This window comes from Leopardus geoffroyi, chromosome B1, assembly GCF_018350155.1.
Source record: "Leopardus geoffroyi isolate Oge1 chromosome B1, O.geoffroyi_Oge1_pat1.0, whole genome shotgun sequence".
Lineage (NCBI taxonomy): Eukaryota > Metazoa > Chordata > Mammalia > Carnivora > Felidae > Leopardus > Leopardus geoffroyi.
Window position 1 is genome coordinate 164,502,138 of NC_059327.1, and position 21,550 is coordinate 164,523,687.

General features: G+C 37.9%; 1 protein-coding gene across 11 annotated transcripts in view; it reads left to right on the plus strand.

Moving 5' to 3' along the window:
• The window catches only part of FRYL (FRY like transcription coactivator), a 272,775-nt gene that overhangs the window by 109,503 nt on the left and 141,722 nt on the right, over positions 1–21,550 (plus strand). For 10 of the 11 annotated variants that reach the window (XM_045474132.1, XM_045474131.1, XM_045474133.1 and 7 more), the window contains one exon: positions 9,582–9,781. In XM_045474132.1, coding sequence (XP_045330088.1) covers positions 9,662–9,781 — 120 coding nt within the window. In that variant the 5' untranslated portion in view covers positions 9,582–9,661. Of the gene's footprint in view, positions 1–4,477; positions 4,485–9,581; positions 9,782–21,550 lie in introns of those variants that run through there. The other variant, XM_045474134.1, reaches the window with a different exon arrangement.

Genomic DNA, 21,550 nt, shown 5'->3' on the forward strand with positions numbered 1-21,550 from the left:
AAAACTAAGTAAAAAAGGAGTTAAAATATAGGTGAGAACTACCCTATAAGCCAGCAATTGCACTATTAGGTATTTAACCAAAGGACTAAAAGTACAGATTCGAAGGGGTACATATGCCCCAATGTTTATAGCAGCACCATCATCAATAACCAAACTATGGAGAGAGCCCAAATGTCCATCGACTGATGAATGGATAAAGAACATGTGGATATACACATACATACACACAATGGGGTATTACTCAGCCATCAAAAAGAATGAAATCTGGCCATTTGCAATAATGTGGATGGAGCTAGAATGTATTATGCTAAGTGAAATAAGTCAATCAGAGAAAGACAAATACCGTATGATTTCACTCATATATGGAATTTAAGAAACAAAACAGAGGAGCACATGGGAAGTGAGGGGAAAAAAAAACAGAGGGAAACAAACCACAAGAGACTCTTAACAGTAGAGAACACACTGAGGGTTGATGGGGGGAGGTGGGTGGGAGATGGGCTAGATGGGCCATAGGTATTGAAAAGGGCACTTGTTGTGATGAGCACTGGGTGTCGTACGTAAGTGATGAATCACTGAATTCTACTCCTGAAACCAGTATTGCACTGTATGTTAACTACCTAAAATTAAAAACAAAAGCTTCGATAAAAAAGAAAGAAAATATAGGTAAATATATCTCTAATCAAAGTGGAAAGCTGCTTCTTTTTAGTTCATTTTATGTAAAGGAATTTGAAGATCCAACCAAAATATTTGATTTGGGAAATAGTTATTCTAAGCCAATAGTATGTAATCTAAATCCTTAAAAGAGAAAAAAAAAGGGATGTATGAAAATCTGGTGATTCTGGAGAAAATAAAGCCACTGATCTGAAAGTTGTTAGAAACTCAGGACCTGAATTCATATTTCACTCCCAAGTGACAAATGACTTTAATTAGGAGTCAATTTCCTCATCACAAATTGAGTATAACTTATAGTATATTCTGGCTCTAGTTACTGCCAGGAATTTTAACTAGTTGGTTGTTAAACTGTTGGTGGCTTGAAATCAATCATGATGACGGTATTTACACAATGGAAATTGGCAAATGCTATCAATCAGAAGACTTTTTTTCTTTCTTTCTTTTTTTTTTTTTTTAAAGAGGCATTTACCAGCATATCACTTGAAATAAGACTAGGTTTGTTAGAACTGTAGAGAACAAAACTGGTACTTACCAGAGGGGAGCTGGGGGCAGGGGGTGAAAGAGGTGAAGGGGATTAAAAGTACTCTTGACCGTGATGAGCACTGAGTAATGGATAGAATTCCATTAAATCAATATATTGTACACCTAAACTAACACTGTATGTTAACTCTACTGGGATTAAAATTTAAAAAATTAATACAATAAAAGGAACAAATATGAAAAATACCTTAATAAAGTATTAAATACTGTTTCATTTCCATCAGAAATAAACAGTGTCTGGTATGAGTGTCCTTCATTTATGAAGAAATTTTGAGGTCATCTCACCTTGATAACAAACTGTGTGTGTTCACTGAAGTCATCAAATGATGTCTTCATGTTGTACCTTTTAATACTCACAGCATGCATATCATTTGTATTTCCTTATTTCCTTTTCAGATACATTTGCTTCCAAATGTGCAGTTTTTCTCTGGATAGTTTGTTGAGAGGTTATACCAACCTGACTGGCGTCACCAAAAGTTGAAATTTGCTATTATTCCCTAATATTGATTTTGCTAGCTTTGTTTCTACTTTCAGTCTACCGTGTAACCTGATTTGTGTTTTTGACATTTTATTTTTAATTGACTTATAATCTATTTCCTTTCTCTGAGCTTGATCCAAGTACATTATTGTTTTAAACTTTAGCTTGAGCTGTTGTTTATTTTGACTCTTCCCAGGCATCTTTGGTTCTGGCTGACAGGGATAGAATGGGCTTTTCTTTCTTTCTTTTTGAATTGTTAAGAATTCACAGACTTTATTTTTTAGAGCAGTGTCAAATTACAGAAAATTTGAGGAGAAAGTACAAACAGTTCCCATGCACCCCCTTATCCTGCCCCGAGTTTCCCTTATTAACATTTTATATTAATGTGATACAGTTGTTATAAGTGATGAACCTATTTGACACATGGTAATCTCCCCAAATCCATAGTTTACATTAGGGTTCACTCCTTGTGTTGTATTTTCTTTGGGTTTTGACAAATATAAGGACATGTTCCCATCATTACAATTTCATACAGAATAGTTTCAGGGCCCTCAAAATCACCTGTGCTCCCCTATTCCCTGCGCTCCCCTGTCAGCCTCTGCCTCTGGCCCCTGGCAATCATGCATCTTTTTCCTGCTTCCAAACTTTTGCCTTCTCCTTAATGTCAAATAGTTGGAATCATATACCATGTACTTTTTCAGACTGGCTTCTCTCAATAATATGCATTTAGGTTTCCTCTAAAGTCTTTTCTTGGCTTGATCATTCATTTTGTTTTAGCACTGAATACTATTCCCTTGTCTGGATGCACCACAGTTTATTTTTGAAACCTTCACCTACTGAAGGTCATCTTGGTTGCTTCCCAGTTTTGGCATTTAGGAATAAAGCTGCTACGAACTTCCCTATACGGGCTTTTGTGTGGATTTGTAACTCCTTTAGGTAAATACCAACAAGCATGGTTGCTGGGTCATCTGGTAAGAGTATGTTTATTTTTTGTAAGAAACCTCTAAACCGTCTTCCAGAGTGCCTGTACCGTTTTGTATTTCCACCAACGATGAATGAGAGTTCTTGTTGCCCCACACTCTCACCAGCATTCGGTGTGTCAGCGTTCTGGGTTTTTTGGCCATCCTAGTACGTGTACAGTGGTGGGTCAGTGTTGTTTTAATTTGCATTTCCCTGAAGACCTGTCATACGGAGCATCTTTTAATATACTTGTTTGTCATCTGTACGTCTTCTTTGTGGAGGGGTCTGTGCAGACATTTGTCCTATTTTTTAATTGGGTTCTTTTCTTTTTCTTCTTTTTCTTTTTTAAATCTTTATTTGTTTTTGAGAGAGAGACAGCGTGTGAGCAGGGGAGGAGCAGAGAGAGAGGGGGACACAGAATCGGAAGCAGGCTCCAGGCTCCGAGCTGTCAGCACAGAGCCTGACACGGGGATCGAACTCCTGAACTGTGAGATCATGACCTGAGCCGTAGTCAGATGCTTACTTAACCAACTGAGCCACCCAGGCACTCCTAATTGGGTTATTTTCTTTTTGACTTTTAAGAATTCTTTTTTTAAGAGAATTTTTTATTTTTTTATTTTTTTATTTTTAAAAATATTTTATTTATTAATTAATGTTTGTTTATATTTTGAGAGAAAGAGACAGCAGGGTAGGGGCAGAGAGAGAGGGAGACACAGAATCTGAATGAGGCTTCAGGCTCTGAGCTGTCAGCACAGAGCCCGATGCTGGGCTTGAACTCACAGATCACGAGATCATGACCTGAGCCGAAGTCAGACGCTCAACTGACTGAGCCACCCAGGCGCCCTTGAAATATTTTATTTATTTTTGAGAGAGAGACAGAGTATGAGTGGAGTGGGGCAGAGAGTGAGGGAGACACAGCATCCAAAGCAGGCTCCAGGCTCTGAGCTGTCAGCCCATAGTCCAATGCGGGGCTCGAACTCATGAACCATGAGATCATGACCTGAGCTGAAGTTGGACGCTTAACCGACTGAGCCACTCAGGTGCCCGTAAGAGAATTTTTTTTAATGTTTAATTATTTTTGAGAGAGAGTGAGCAGGGGAGGGGCAGAGAGAGGGGGACAGAAGATCTGAAGTGGGCTGTCTGTGGTGACAGCCGAGAGCCCAACACGGGCCTCGAACTCATGAACTGTGAGATGGTGTTTTGAGCCAAAGTCGGTTGCCCAACTGACTGAGCCACACAGGCACCCCAAGAATTCTTTATATATTTTGGATGGCAGTCCTTTATCAGATGTGTTTTATAAAGATTTTCTCCCAATCTGTGCCTTGTCTTTTCATTCTCTTTATAGTGTCATTTGTAGAGCTGAAGTTATTAATTTTATAAAGCTCAATTTATCAAATTTTCTTTCGTGGCTTCTATTTTGGTGTTATATCTAAAAAGTCATTGCCAAACCCAAGAATACCTGGCTTTTCTCCTATATTATATTCTGGGAATTTTATAGTTTTCCATTTCATTTTTAAATTTATAATCCATTTTGAGTTAATTTCTGTGAATGTCAGTTCTGTGTTTAGAGGATTCTTCTTCCTTTTCTTTTTCTTTTTCTTCTGCCTGTGGATTTCCAGTTATTCCAGCACCATTTGTGGAAAAACCTCCTTTCCCATTGATTGCCTTTGCTTCTTTGTCAGAGATCATTTGTGGGTGGGTCTATTCCTGGGTTCTCTGTCCTATTCCTCTGAGCTGTTTTTTTTTTTTTTTTTTTTTTTTTCACCAGTACCACATTGTCTCTATTACTGTAGCTTTAAAGTGAGTCTTGAAGTCAGGCAGTGTAAGTTCTCCAGTTTTGTTCTCTTTCAGTATTGTGTTGGCTATGCTGGGTCATTTGCCTCTCCATATAAACTTTAGAATCAGCTTGTTGATATCCACAAAAGAACTTGTTGGGATAGACTTGCTTTTTTAAACTAGAATTTTCATCTTGCTTTTTAAATTCAGAGCTATTTTTTATATTTGTTCTTGTTCCAATGCCATTTGCGTGATACTTTTTTTTTTTTTTTTTTTGCCGGGGGTGGTGGGTGATCATCAAAATTTTTATTGTTGGCCAGTGTAAGTAATAATAGTAAGCAATTGTACAAAACTTTGTTATAGTTCTGCATTTCTATACATGAATGTATGCACATGCAAATAAAAGATTGTGACTAAAGTAGGAATTTTTACCCCTAAAGACCTGTTCTTGGGATAAGGGTGCTATAGGTATTTTTTCACAGACTCCACTGGGATCTTTTTAAACTACATCTACCCGCCCCTACCTATCCCTGTTGGAACCATCCCAGTTGGTGAGAATCACTCTGTATTTTGAGTCATGTTACTGTTTAGAGTGCTGTGCATTAGAGCACAGTGGAGGCAGGTTAAAAAAAAAAAAAAAAAAAGGCTGAGAATTGCTGCTATCAAGTAACAAAACCAAACATGTCTCCCATTAAGGCTTGTCTGCTCTCTTTGCCTGAATTTAAGTTTATTTTACAAGGGTATAGGAGTCTTAACATGAAAAAAAGAATTGTTTTAGTAAATATGCTAGTGCAGTGCTATATAGAATAAGCTGTCCAAAAATGCCATATTTATTTTTTTATTTGTGCTTTATCTAAAAGAAAGAATAGGCATGCTAGCTTCTATTGCTATATTTTAATTATTCAGGTCGTGGCTTTATTCTTATTATTAGCAGCTAGAGTTTAGTAGATTTATATTCCAAGGATGTTTGATATGACATTGGGTTTCTACAATTTGTAATTCAGTGCCTACATTGTGTTACGAATTATGCTCTAACGGTTATGTCTTCATTCTCTCATAAGCTTGCATAAATTTTTCAAAATTTTATAGTAACATGTAGGGAAATATTATTGTTTTACATTATGAAATATTTAACTCAAGCAGTCAGGGGGTATCAAGTTAATCTAGTTATGTGGAAACTGGTCTTTTCACCTTGCCTGGAGCAATCACCTCTGTTTCTTCTCCGTTGGCAAAATATGAGAGAAATTCACACATCTTTACCAAAGGTGAAACATTAGTGAAACACAAACTGGTGGGCTGGGAAACCACTTTGATAAGTGTCATCTAATTTTTCCTTGTTTAAAAAAGTATTAGATTAAATATTGTAACTTGTTTGTTCATATCTTTTGTCTATAGTTTTTGGTTTGGGGGTGAGGGTCTTTTTCCAGCTGACGCCATTAGAGCTTTGTAGATGGAGATGAAAGTGATGAACTCTGTGTTTGTTCTATGCTGCAAATATTCTTTCTGCCTTTTTATTTTATTTTGGTTTTATATACTGTCTTATGACCTTTTTTGCACTCAACTCTGTATGTTGAGTGTTTCCCTGTGCCATTCAGGTTTTTGTTGTTTTCTTGCTGGTTTTTTTGTTGTTGTTGAGAGAGAAAGAGAACAAGTGGGGAAGGGGGGGAAGAGAGGGGCAGAGAGAGAATCTTAAGCAGGCTCTATGTTCAGTGCAGAGCCCGATGTGGGGCTCAATCCCACGACTCTGGGATCGTGACCTGAGCTGAAATCAAGAGGTGGGTGCTCAACCCAGTCACCCAGGCACACCCCCATTCAGTACTTTTGATGATGTCATTTCAGTGGTCTATAGAACGTTCTGTTTATTAGATTATAATTTATTTTGCCGGTCCCTTCATATCAACATTAGAATGTTTTGCGGCCTGGAATTTCAATCAGTAGATCTGGGTATCAATTAATTCAACAAACATTCATGAATACTTATTAAGAAATATAATTGAAATTAATTTGATTTAAAAACATTTTTCATAAAAATTGGATTTTTTTTCAAACTTGAAATATTTTTATTTTGGAAGCTAGTGCAGATATTTGGAACAGAATAGAAGATAAGTACAGATATTCCTAAAATTTTTGGCTTTATTGGCAAATTTCTTAAAATATGAAGTTTTGATAGCTAGTGATGTTCATTTATGCTTAATTTATGTTTATGCTTTTTAGGAAGTATAACAAAGTAAAATGTGAGAAGTTATTTTAATTAAAGTTTTTTTTTTCTTTTTTAAAGAAACTATTCAAATAATGTCATTTAAGAAGTTTATACCTCATCAAAGTCTAGAAATTAAGTACCAGGCCCATTACAAGGCTGATTCTTTGGTTATATTTATTGTAAAGTTAAAGACAAAAAAAACTTTGTAACTCTTGTATGATCTTATGAATCTTATTTTGAGACTTACAAATCATAAAAAAAAAAAAAAGATATATCCTGTAACAACTACTTTAAGTCAAAATCTTGAAAATGTTTTTGTTTTTATGTCTAAAATGTAAATTAAACTTCAGGAAACTCTCTGAGTAGTTTTTTATTGTTGTTGTTGGTTTTTGTTTGATTTTTACTATTTTATGATTACCTAAAGTTTTCCAACATAACATGGATATAAAATATAGAGTACTCTTAATGATCCAAAATGATTTCTTTTAAGATCACCATTTTTCACAATAACGTTTGTTAACAGAGCCTCTTCTTTATAATACACAATGTTGGATCATGAAACAGAGTAAACAAACAGGTCATTGTTTAAAATAAATAGTGTGTACTCTGTTCAAAGGACTGTGAATTTTTGTTTTGAATTGTTCTTATTATATAATTTTAGTTCTAGATTACAATACATATTATATTTTAATTTGATGTGACACAAAGATAATTTAGTTTTAAGTGCAGTATTAAAAATTTGTAATATTCTTTACTTTTTAATATATAAGCATCACATGGGACTGATTTTTAATCTTGGAGGAAAAAAGTCTGTTTTGTGGGGAAAATAAGTAAATAAATAAAGATAATAACTAGGGCATGAACAGAAGCCAAGTGTTTGGAAATTCTGTCTTTCAAAAATATTTTTTTCTTAATTTGCAGTTATTTTTTCTGAAGTAACTGCTGTAACCTGACTCTATATTGCTTTCTAGAACATTCTTTTGGAGTTATCACAGGTCACTTTTATATATCTTGGCACACTATGTTTGGTAGCGTAGGTTTGTTGTTTTTTTTTTTAACAGAACAATTTGTGAGTTTGGAGAGTATATATTTATAATAAGTTTTTTAATCTTTATTTATTTTTAAGAGAGAGAGACAGAGAGTAAGCAGGGAAGTAGGGGCAGAGAAAGAGGGAGATACAGAATCCAAAGCAGGCCCCAGGCTCTGAGCTGTCAGCACAGAGCCTGACATGGGGCTCGAACTCACGAACCACAAGATCATGACCTGAGCTGAAGTCAGATGCTAAAGTGACCGAACCACCCAGAGAATAAACTTACTGTCCCATAGTTATGCACACACACACCTAGGAAATCAGCATTTGAATAATTGTGTTCTTCCCTTTGCAAGGTAGGGTTTGCTTTTGTGACAGCACACGAAAGAGTATTACCTAGAGGTCAGGTCGAGGTAGAGAAGTACCAGCTTGCAGGTTTTTCAGTGAATACTCTAGGCCACAGAGGATGACATAAGCTGAAGTTCGAGGCTGGAGGGTCTGTATTATGCAGGTGGCTGGAAGAGCAAGGTGACCGGATAAACTGTCGATACGAAGCCGGGTAGATCGCCCAGGCAGTCAAGAGAACAAAACCTGTGTAGATAAAAAGCATTTAGCAGTCAGTAGTGCTCTTTGTGTGCCACAGCTGGTGCAGCGGACTGTTTGCCAGGCACTGGGACAGCCCTATCTGAGCAAACGGCACCACCGCCCTCTGAATGATTCTAATAAAAATCCTACAAGTCGCTGTTAATGCCATTCTTTCACCTTGATGCTAAATTCACTAACATGTGATAGATGGGAAGTCCTTTCCTTCTCTCCTGTGCTCTTTCATCCTTAGTCCGAGCCGGGATCATCTCGGCTGGATCTGTGTGGTGGCTTCCCTGATTCTGCCTCTGCCCTCTTCCAGTCCATTCTCCAGAGGAGCCAGAGAGATCTTTTAAGAGAAGCCGGGTCCTATCCCTCCCAAGTTAATACTTTCCGTTGAATTTTAATTTCATTTAGAATAAAATCTGACTTTCCTACAAAGTTCTAAGTCCCTGACTAATGATTTTGACCTCATCTCAGATTGCCCTTCACCTCGGCTTCCAAGCATCCTTTGAGTTCCCGCCACACTGGTCTTCTTTTTGTTTATCAAACATACACACTCAAGTTAGCACTTTTCCTGGTGCTTTGCCTTGCTGCCTCTTTTTCATCATCTAGATCTGAGTTCATATGTTGCTTCTTCAATGAGGGCTTTCCTTTTTTTTTTTTTTCTTTTTAAGTTTATTATTTTTTTGAGAGCGAGAGGAGAGTGAGCATGCCTAAGTGGGGGAGAGGTGGGGGGCAGGGGTGGAGAATCCCAAGCAGGCTGTACACGGTCAGCGTGAAGCCTGATGCAGGGCTTGAACTCATGAACCAGGAGATCATGACCTGAGCCAAAGGCCGTCACTTAACTGACTGAGCCACCCAGGCACGCCGGTGAGGCCTTTCCTGGGCGTGCTTTCCATGATGGTATCTATCAGTGCCCTAACCGATCCCTGTTTCATTTAATCACATCTGTTTTATTTCTTTCATTGCTCACAACGGTGTTTAGAATTCATTCATTCATTCAGTGCATATTTATTGTACCCAGTATATGCTAGGCATTGTTCTGAGTACTTGGGATTCATCAATGAACAAAAAAGACAAAAGAAAAACCCTGTTCTTATGAAATTCACATTAGTAGGGTCAAGAGAAAAACAGTACATAATAAATAACACATAACTAAATTATAGTTGGGCCATTTGCTAGAATGTAGCAAGTGTAATAGACAAAAGTAGAGCATGATAATCCAGATGGGGAGATCTGGATGGGTTTTAGGGGCAGAGTGTATATTAAATAGGGTGGTTGTGGTAGGTCTCATTGTGTTGATAATTAAAGTAGAGTTCTTTTGTTTCTTTTGCTTTTAGCTTCAGCACCAGTCAGCAAAGTGAATAAGTACTGTGCTTCTTCCAACTTTCATTCCACTTTGGGAAAAAAGAATATCATCATGTCAAGCATTACGATTGACCCAGATGTCAAGCCTGGTGAATATGTCATCAAGAGCCTCTTTGCAGAATTTGCTGTTCAAGCTGAAAAGAAAATTGAAGTTGTAATGGCTGAACCCTTGGTGAGTAGAGCTGACCTATAAATCTGAAATATTTTCTTGACTTTTGTATTAACCATTCTAATAACAAAATTTCCAAAGGAAATAATGTACTTGAAAAAAAAAAATTAAAGGAAGCCAATCTGAAAAGGCTACATACTGTATAGTTCCAACTATGTGACATCCTTCAAAAGGCAAAATTTAGGGAGACAGTAAAAAGACCAGGGGGGCCAGGGATTGTGGGTGGAGGAGCAAAAAGGCACAACACAGAGGATTTTTAGGGCAGTGAAAGTACACTGTGTGATACTACAGTGCTGGATACATGTCATCGTACATTGTCCATAGCCACAGAATGCACAACACCAAGAGTGGACTGTCATGTAAGTTATGGAATTTGGATGATTAGGAAGTGTCACCCTGGGTACATCACTAGTAACAAATGTAATACTCTGGTGGGGAGACTGTGCAAGTGTGGAATGGGGTGTATGGGAAATCTGTCCCTTCCACTCAGTTTTGCTGTGAACATGAAACTGCTCTAAAAAAAATAGTCTTTAAAGAGAATTAAGGGATAGGCTAGTCAAGTGGTGATCTAGAAAGCTGTAATGACTTTAGAATCCACCTTAGTATGTTACTGCGGGTTACCAAAGAACAAAAATGGATTTCACCAAGTGGGAATTGTTGAGACAGATAAAACATAAGAGCAAATAAAGGAGAACCTAGAATATTCTGCAAGTTGATGATATGGCAGTCACCAAACTTACAATAAACCAGTAAATTTATTTTTAGACATATAGTGCATGAAGCATACTTGAACGGTGTGGGAAGCTCCATGTGATTAGAGCTTATGATAAGGAGGAAGGAAGAGAAAGACTGAAAGCAAATGTTTGAGTCAGATTCTAGAGAATGGTGAAGGTTGTTGCGATAGATAATTCAGTCGTTGGACACTAGGAGAGAGAAGAGATTGAAGGCAGAGAGTTAAGGGGGGCCTGGCTGGCTCAGTCGGTAGAGCACGCAACTCTTGATCTTGGGGTTGTGAGTTTGAGCCCCTCGTTGGGTGGAGAGATTACTTTAAAATCTTTAAAGGCAGAGACTACTATTTAGCTGTTGTATATAATTCAGGCTGGAATGAAAAAAGTCTTGAACTAGAGCATTAACAATGGCAGTGGTTGCAGAGGAAAGTAAGGTAAATGATGAAATCAGTAGGAGTTGGCAGTTAAATAGGAGTAGATGTTTTTGAGTGAAAGTAAAGGTTAAAAGTTCTTTGAAGTGTTAGGAGAGATGATGTTAGGTAAAGAACATGAGAATATTATGGGGGTAGAAAAGGGGAATGAGATAATTTTTCTTTTGTGTATGGTAAGGTCAAGATCCTGGAAATCTAAACAATGTGGATTTATTTGATTGGTACCTGGGAATTCTTGTTGGTGACCAGAGATGGGGACCAGAAATAGAGATTTTTGGCATCATCTACATTAGGGTGATAAAGCCAAAAGAGCAGATTACAATATCAAGGAAAAGAGTATGTGCAATGGCATTATTACTGTCAAATGATATAGAGAGACAGAGTACAAGGAACACTGAGAGAAGTTATTGGACCTAGGAATTAAGCAGCCCGAGAACAATTTTAGTAGCGTGATACAACTTTAGGAAATAACTTCTGGAGTTTGAAGGGGCTGAATGTGTAATGTATCAAGATCCCAGTGTAGGTTAGAAGCGAGATGATCACAATGAAGATAAAGGTAGAGGATGTAACAGCTGAAATGTATTTCTTCCTTATACAGCTGGGTTAGGGCTCAGTATTCACCAGTGATTTGAGACCCCAGAGGGTTTGTTACTTGTCCGAAGCTCAAAGCCAGAATGAGGAGTTAGGCACACTAATGGCTTGAAAGCCTGTAAGCTTACTCATTCTGCTGTACTTCCTGAGAAGGAAGGAAGGAAGGGACAGAAGAGAGAATAGGCGGTGACCTAAGAAAGGTGGGAAATTGGAAGTATTGTTATGTGTTCATTTTCTTAGTGAAGTGTTGGACCTCACGTTGCTAAGATTGCGAAGGTATGTGGGTGGGTACGTGCATGCCTGTGAGCAGTTTCTTGCTGTCACTAAGTAGGAAAAAAACTGTGAAGAAAGCATCTATGCACAAATGTATATGAGGTCTAATAAATAATAATATGTAAAAGATCATTAGCCAAAATGTATGTTTTAAAACATACATTAAATCCTTCCATAGTTGCTTCCTATGTAACAAAATAATGATTTTGTTTTTATCAGTGCGTATATATTTTAGAGCATGTGTGTGAAGTTCTGCCTTAAAAATAAGATTACAAGGACTTGTAGATATGAGTTAATGGTTATGAGGTTGGATTATAAATGTGCTTAATCTATAAAGTGTTATTTTCTTCATCAGTGGTCTGTTCATTACGTGATCATGTGCTATACTAGCCTGCTTAGCCAGCATACAGTAAGAAAGGGAGCCACTTTTTAAAAAATACACATTACAAAAAGTTTATGGATCATGGTGACTAGTTGATACTACTGTTTTATAAAATTGAAGTTTCCTAAGGGTAGAACTTATGTGGTCTCACCAAAAAAGGAGGGGGTGGAGATCGAGTAGATATATAAAGTGATGGACATGTTAATCAAGTCAGTGGTGGGAATCCTTCCACAGTGTGTACATACATCAAATCATCACAATGTACACTTTTTAAAGTTGATTTATTTATTTTGAGAGAGAGAGAGAGAGAGAGAGGCAGCACAAGTGGGGAGGGGCAGAGAGAGAGAGGGAGACAGAGACTCCCAAGCAGACTTCACACTATGTGGAGCCTGATGCGGGTCTTGAACCCATGAAACCATGAGATCATGACCTGAGCCAAAACCAAGAGTCAGACACTTAATCCACTGAGCCACACAGGTGCCCCACACTGTACACTTTAAATACGTTACACTTGCGTTTGTCAGTTCTATCTGAATAAACCTGAAAAGAGAAAAATGTTTATGAAGAATTTCAAGTTTGTATAAAAGGGATTATAGTGTAGTGAACCCTTGGAACCCATTGCCTGGCGTCAGCCGCTTTATTTTTTCTTTCTTTTCTTTTCTTCTCTTTCTTTCAAGATTTTATTTTTTAAGTAATCTCTACTCCTGACGTGGAGCTGGAACTCATAACCCTGATATCAAGAGTCATACCTTCCACCAACTGAGCCAGCCAGATACCCCTGGCTTCAGCAACTTTAAATTCATATGTTTTTGTTTTTGTTTTTTTTTAAACACTTTACCTATTTTATAAAATATTTCATAAATAACAACATGTGGTGTGGTCCTGCTGGATCTCAAATATTATTCTTAAAGGAATTTTAATTTTGAAATACAAAGTTCTTGACAGTAAAAGCCTTGAAAGTGAAGTTGCCTAATTTGACTGAGTTTATAAAGTGGTAACTTTTATGTCTTCCTCCTTCCGTTTTCTTCCAATGCCATTGTCCCTTTCCTAGCTCAGGGTCAGGTTCATGCATTCTAGATCATTGCAGTAACCAGTAGATAAGTGGTTTATCACCTTGCCGTTTTTTTTTTCTTCTCACCAGACTTTGCTTCATCCAAAACATAAATATTATCACCTTTTCCCTTTAAAAACCTTGTTCACTTTTCATTGCTATGGAATGAATTCAAGTTCTTGGTGGGCCATTCCAACCTCTTCATAGTCTTGTTATGGTTTGTATAATGTCTCATGATTCTCCTATCCTGACGTGTGTTATGACACTTCATGTATCCTCTGTGTGTTCTTTTGTCCCGGTGTGTTTTTTTCCTCTCAATCGAAAATACTATTAGCCCTCTGTATTTTAAGCCTCTACTCGTCCTTCTAAACTTCCCACGTGTTCCCCTCTTACATAGTGATCGTCTTCAATCTGTATGAATCTCTGCTTTATCACAATAATTTTTCATGCTCCTAGATTCTGATATTGTCATCTTTTAATTGCTTACATGTTTATCTCCTCTGATGTGACCCACTTGATACCATGAGCCGGGTCTCACTGGCCTTTCCATCTCCAGCTCCTCCTGTGATGGTAAATGCTTAGTAAAGATTTGTATTTTAAGTTGCCCTTAGCCTTAAAAGACATTGTTGTGGGGTGCCCTTTGTTCTTCTAACAAAACATAATGTCATTGTTCCAGCCAGAGCTTTTAATAGTTCTTTCAGAATAGTCTGATACTGACTATATTTTATTCTGTAATTTAGTAGCTAATTTCAGAGACATCTGCTATATAATCTGAGATTATAAAATTTGGGGAAGAGTGGTGAGGATTCCTCAAAATAGATGTTTCTACCCCACCATTGTACTTACAAGACATATTCCCTGCTACTTACTCTTCCTGACATACCAGGAAAATCCCCAGTGTTGTGGGCTGTAGTAGCTAAGGACGAATGCTACCTAGCATCAAGATGAGACAGTGATACATTTAATCCAATACTGTGACGGTGTTTGTGTTACAGCTTCAGATTTGTTTATTGCGATTTCGTTCCTTTTGAAATTTGTCCAGTGCATTTTTTGGCAATAAACAACCATCCAAGATGATTGTCTTGAGTTCTTGAATGAAACTCTTGCAGGGTCACTCACTTTAAAGAAACTAGTAATCCATGGATTATTACATAAAAGGAGACTAGCATGTGTCATGGTCAGTCCGATAGTAAGTTACATAAAAACTTAGATGCATGTATGTGAATGGATTTTGCCAAAAGAATTAATCTACCACTAAAATGAGAATGCTGGCCTTTTCATTCTCATATTAGAAGCCATAATAAAATAAAGAGACCAAAGATTCGAAGATTAGCGGAGCTTGATTTTTAGCCACAAACTTTATTTTCATTTTAGGGGGAAGATTGGGGAAGGAAGGGCAATCACTAATTGAAATTGCAGCTTGCAAATTACAATTCAATACCTTAGGTCTCTTTCTGCCTGAAAGGAAGTGGATCAATCCTGGCTAATGATCCAGGTACATTCCACCTTCTCTGTTAATCGTTTAGATGGCCGGCGAGTAGATAAAAAGATAAGAAAAAAAGGCTTTCACCAACCACCTCTCATCTAGACTTTATGTATCAGGTTTAGGCCCAGCATTTTTACAACTCTGCAATTTTTGCTGTTTTTTGAGAACATTAAATACATATATGTAATCTATGTATGTATATTTTGAAGTTTTTTCTCCCCGTGTGATCTGTTTCCTCCAAAAGTTTTGCCTTCTTCTAACATGTATGTCTGTTGTAACATGTTGTGCTTTAAACAGGCACTAAACAGACTGGAAGCCCTGTGTACTGGGAGGGGCCTTTTGGACTGTGGTCTTCGGTGTGTAATCATCTGAATGCATCGTCAATGTCAGATCTTTTTCTTGGGGTTTGTCAGAGTCCAGTACCCCAAATGGCAGGGTTTAGGCATAGTCGCTAATGTTCTGGGGACCTAGAGGCAGAAGATAGTGTTTCTGATATTTGGTATATAAATTTTTGCTGGAGCTGCTTGTCTTCAGTGTGATACCTTGTCTTCAACTATAGCATCCACCAGTCAGCATTTCTGTTTTGCTCTCTCCCAAAAAGGACAGCCCCTCTGTGGAAAGGTGGAGGGAGGATGGTCATCCTGCTGGGCAGAGCCGGTGAAGGGAATGAAGAGGGGGGAGGGTGCTCAGTCTTTCTTAATCCTCCAACCAGCCCTCTTGTTTTTAACTTCACCTTTACTCCCACTTTCAGAGTCCTGAAGTTCTCCAAAACCTTTGGGAGTTGCAAAGTATTGACTGGATTATCTTCCCTTTGCTCTGTGTGGCAAGCTCACTCACTCACTTTCCTCCTGCTGTGACTGAAATGTCATCTCCTCAGTCCTTCTATCTAAAATCTCAACGCCCATCGCAGCCTCCTATCTCGAAATCTGTCTAAGATAATAGATATTTTAGTTGCTCCCTCTTTAGATTTTTGGCTTTGTGAGGACGGGGATTGTTTTCCCGTTTGCTCATGGTTGTGTCTCCAGAGCTTGGCGTACTGCACACTCAGTAAATAATTTCAGTGAATGAGTGATGGCTGCATGGATGCACAGCCATCTGACTTCCCCTTGCCTACCGAGGACTCACTCTTACTGGGGTGGGATGTGTTAGTTGGGCATTTCCGTCTGCTCTTTACCTCCTCTCCCATTCTCGCTGCCCTTTTGGTTTTTAAGTCTTGTAAAATCCTTTTACTGCTATCTTGATCAGTTTTCGGAGAGAATGGAGGCTGTGTGTGTGTGTGTGTGTGTGTGTTCACCATGCTCTGTATAGTTGCAGATTATTGAGCTATTTCAGTATCCTTGTTATGCTACCAAAGTCTTTTCAGTAAACACCCTTGATTTTCCTGGAAGCTATATGTTGCTCTTGGTACTCTATACATACCCTAGTTGAAGAATCAAATTAGAACATAAAGGAAGATGAGCCTTAGGATCATTATTAGTTTTTATATTGTTATGAAATAATGACATAAGTGGAAATAGTTCTAAATTTTGCATAATGAAAGTAATGACTCTTCTACTCTGGATCAAGATAAACACTGTCTCCAGGTTTTAGTCCATCATTTTCCATGTCTGTAGCACCTGCCGCTTGTTTTGTTAAGCACAAATGGGAGATTTTATATCTATCTATCTATCTATCTATCTATCTATTTATCTATATATATATATCTCAACATATATCAACAAGCAGAATCATGTTGCTTGTATATATATGTGTGTGTGTGTGTTTGTATTTTTTTTTTTTTTAGTTCTTAGATATTTTTAACAGTATAAATTAGAGATTGTTCTATGTTAGCTCATATAAATTTGTCTCATTCTTTTTGGTAGTTGAATATTAGTATGATAAAAGAATGTACCATAATTTTTTTTTTTTTTACTAGTCTCTATTGATAGGTAGTTTGGGAGTTACCCAGATTTGGGGCTACTGTGGGAAAAAAAAAGCCATGGTAAATGTTCTTGTGCAAAAGTTTTGCATGCATGTATATGGGAATATAGAAAGTAATTTCTGTTCTTTTTAGTTGTTATAATGGGTGATATACTGTAAACATTGTTAAATGGTTCATTGTTTCAAAATCTCATATTGAGGGGCGCCTGGGTGGCTTGGTCGGTTAAGCGTCCGACTTCGGCTCAGGTCATGATCTCACGGCCCGTGAGTTCAAGCCCCGCGTCGGGCTCTGTGCTGACCGCTCAGAGCCTGCAGCCTGTTTCAGATTCTGTGTCTCCCTCTGTCTCTGCCCCTCCCCTCTTCATGCTCTGTCTCTCTCTGTCTCAAAAATAAATAAACGTTAAAAAAAAAATTAAAACAAAAACAAAAAACAACAAAATCTCATATTGAAAGACACTACAACTGCTTGAGCGATGATGAGGGCATCCTCAATCACACTGTGATTAAATTGAGAGGTTAGTACAGAGTTCTTGATTAGTAATTTGTATTTAGTGCAGCACACTTATATTTTTGTACTTATGGTAACATGAGTATCCTTTTACATTCAAAAATCATTTCTGAGTTCTTATTATGGGAAAATAGTCCACCTCCATTTCTTTTTAGGGAAAGCTCAGTGAGGATGTCAAATCTGTAGAAATCTTTGAGGGAGCGTGAGTTTATTGAGAAATAAATTATGTTACATATAAAACAACACTGTAAGTGTTTCTGAAAAGCTTACTTCTCTCTTTTATTCGGCTTGGCCATTACTCTATTGCATAAACATGCTCTGTGAGTAATAAACGACTTCGACCAGCAGTCCTCAAAATACTACCGAAGACCTTTAGACTTATATAACAGGGGATCAAATGAGTGAAAAGAAGCTGCTTATTGTCACCCCCAACCCCTCATCTTAAATAAACAGTTCACATTAGGAGAGTAAAGTCCCTTTGGCTCACTATTTTTTCAAACTTGTAGATCCTTTCAGAAACAGTGTTCTATGGAACTTGCTATGGGACTTAGTGTTTTCCTTCAATTTTAGAGCCAATTGGGCATATATATTGCTGTACCGAATCATATTGCTTGTAACTGATAGGTAGCTTGGTTTAAGAAATACAAAACTTGTTCTGCAAGATAACTACCCAAGTGTGCTTATCCTTCGAGGGCCCAAGTGCCAAGGACATGTAAAAAAAAAAAAAAAATCTATCCCTTTGAGAAACTAAATTGCCGTGGAATTCAGGTGCTTTCCTGATGCCATTTACATTAGTTAGAAACCTGTGTCTCTGATACTTAGATTGGAAAATTTTACATTTCAGTGGCAAATATATCTATGGGTTTGTTTTCATGAAGATTAACCATAAATGATAGAAGGAGGTGAGGATCTACTGGATAAAGAAGCTTCAAAATATACATATTTCTAAATTCTCATTTCTTTCATAGAAGGAAGAGGTTTTTCTATGATACATACTTAATATAAAAATTGAATAAAAAAGCATAACAAAGAGAGTGTAGAAAATCATCCTAAAAATCTCAACAAAATAATTGTCATATATTTGAGCATAATCCCAGCCACCTGCTATATTCAGTAAGTAAGTAAATTAGGGAAGTATATGTGGGGTGGCCAGCAAGGCAAGTAGGTAGGAAGACTGACAGAAAGAATCAACACTATATATGCTATTTTAAGTTAAACTAATAATGTTAAATCATATTTGCATTAACAGAACAAAAATAAACTAAAATGATTTAATTTCTGAATTTCAGGTAAAGGTTTCTGTTATAAAGAGAATAGTTTTGTTTTTTTTTTAAGAAAGAGGTTATTTTATTTTTTTGTTTATGTTAGAGAGAGAGAGAGTGTGTGCGAGCACATGTGTGCATGTGGGGGGGGGGGGCAGAGAGAGGGGGACAGTGGATCCCAGGCAGGCTCCACACTGTCAGTGAAGAGCCCTGTGTGGGACTCTATCTCACGAGGCATGAGATCATGACCTGAGCTGAAATCAAGAGTTGGATGCTTAACCGACTGAGACACCCAGGCAGCTCTGGAGAGAATGGTTCTTAAGAGATCTTTAAAGATGAATGTAAGGAAACAAATATAGGTACTTGCATACCTGGAGGTTTGGTGACCACTAGCCTTGAAAATGAGGAAATTAAACCACTTCATTTCTTTATAGTTCATGATTTTGTTTAGTCACATTGTTTTTCCTCATTTTAAAACATGTTTGTTCTGTGACCATAATTTTCATGGTTGTACTATCGTTATTCTGTAATTAAATGGGAGTTGCTGGATACCACCAAGCACTGGAAACTCAAGAAGAACCCTCAAGTTTAAGAATGAGAAGAAGTAATCTGCATTCTTTGTAGAAAATTCACAAAATAAAAATAGGCTAAGGGTACAACTACAAAACAACCTGTTATTCTGTTTCTCTCTCTTTTTTTTTTAATATATGAAATTTATTGTCAAATTGGTTTCCATACAACACCCAGTGCTCATCCCAAAAGATGCACTCTTCAATGCCCATCACCTACCCTCCCCTCCCTTCCACCCCCCATCAACCCTCAGTTTGTTCTCAGTTTTTAAGAGTCTCCTATGCTTTGACTCTCTCCCACTCTAACCTCTTTTTTTTTTTCCTTCCCCTCCCCCATGGGTTTCTGTTAAGTTTCTCAGGATCCACATAAGAGTGAAAACATATGGTATCTGTCTTTCTCTGTATGGCTTATTTCACTTAGCATCATGAATGGATAAAGAAATTATGGTTTATATACACAATGTTATTCTGTTTCTTATTACTGGTGTGTGGTATATATATTTCTAGAGCTTTAAATGTATTTATATGTATATACCACCATGTATACATTTTATCCTTTTATAAGTGTACTGTATCTGTTATTCTCTAATTTATATTAATACACTGAGAAAATTTTCCCATCTACAAGTTTATTTCTACCTGTGTGATACTGTAATGTGTAGCTACACCATGATTTTTTTTTACTCGAATTCGTTGTACTTTGATGTTGCTTCTTATTTTTAAAAAAATTTTTTTAAACATTTATTTATTATTGAGAGACAGAGCGTGAGCGGGGGAGGGGCAGAGAGAGAGGGAGACACAGAATCCGAAGCAGGCTCCAGGCTCTGAGCTGTCAGCACAGAGCCGGACGTGGGGCTCGAACTCAAAAACAGTGAGATCATGACCTGAACCGAAGTCAGACGCTTAACTGACGGAGCCACCCAGGCACCCCGTGTTGCTTCTTATTTTTAACTGCTTAGTTAACGTCCTTCTGTATATCTTTTGTAAATGTGGACACCTTTTTCTCCCCTGGGACATATTCTTTCCTTGGATCAAAGAGGAAATCAAACCTGAAAAGATGTTTTTATGAGTTTCTCCAGAGAAACAGAAGCAATAGGGTGTGTATGTTTCTAAAAAGAAATTTATTACAAGGAATTGGCTCACGTGGTTCTGGAGGCTGAGAAGTCCCAAGATCTGGAGTGGGTAAGCCGAGGACCGAGGGGAGCTGCTGGTGTAAGTTCCAGTCTGAAAGCTGCTCCGAGACGAACCCATGTTTCAATTTGAGATGTCCCAGCTCAGGGCAGGCAGGCAGGAGGAGTTTCTTCTTACTCCAGAAGAGTCTACCTATTCATGCTCCTCAGGCCTTCAACTGATTGGATGGGCCCACTCACATCAGGGAGTCTCAGTCTACCTGCTTTCAGGTCACTCTACCAGTTGTTCACTCTGCCAATTCAAATATTAATCTCTTCCCCAAAACATCCTCACAGACACACCCAGAAAATGTTTCACCAAATATCTGGGCACCCTGTGACATAAAATGAATCATCACCGTGTCCAGTACCCATCAAAATTTTTATCTGTCTAGGATTTTCTTTGCTCACCCTCCTCTCAACTCATTGCAAGGTCGCATCATAACCCATTCCTTCACTCCTTTGTTTTCTACTGGACGGAGTCCACTTTATGTACCGATGACAGTCTTTCTATACTAACTCTAGACAGTGATCTGGAGGGATCCCTTTTGGGTCATCTCTTCATATAAGCAAGAAAGAGTAGGCATTCAGGTGAGAGAGGGTTGGAGGACTTTACTATAAGTTTTGTCCCCCAGACCCAGTAGCTGAAGGGTAAAGGGTCTAAGCTTTCCACAGTGAGTCCTCTGAGCCCTGTTTGGTTCACAGATGCTGCTTGCTCATAATAGGAACTCAGTATTTGTTTTTTTAGTAAACAAATTAATAGAACAAATGGAAAAAAAAAAAAGATTCCAACACTGTTGTGTACTGAAGGAAGACACAACACTAAATCAGAAACTTTTCCTGGTACCATTTAAATTAAGAGGAAGCAACCATACTGAAAGGTCACCTCATGAAACTATTATGTTTCACTGTCAATACACTGTGTCTTTCTTTATGTAGTCTTTTCCCTTGGCTACTGTGGTATGCAAGTTCAATGGTACAAAAATCTGTAGTAGCAATTTTCTACTCCCAACCCCAAACCCTCCCCTTATCCAAACTGTCCCAGTTTCTTTTCCCACTTGCAAACATGTATTTCTTTATTTTTTTAAAGAAGTATTCTATATTATTTAGTAGCGTGTGTGTGTGTGTGTGTGTGTGTGGGTGGGTGGGTGGTATGCACCCATTATAGCTAGATTATTCCGTTAATACATACTGAGCTTTGCCATTCTTTTAAAAGTCTTCTTGGACTTAACAGAAGACCATGGGGGAGGGGAAGGGGGGAAAAAGTTAGGGAGGGAGCCAAACCATAAGAGACTCTTAAAAACTGAGAACAATCTGAGGGTTGATGGGGGGTGGGAGATGGGTATTGAGGAGGGCACCTGTTGGGATGAACCCTGGGTGTTGTATGGAAACCAATTTGACA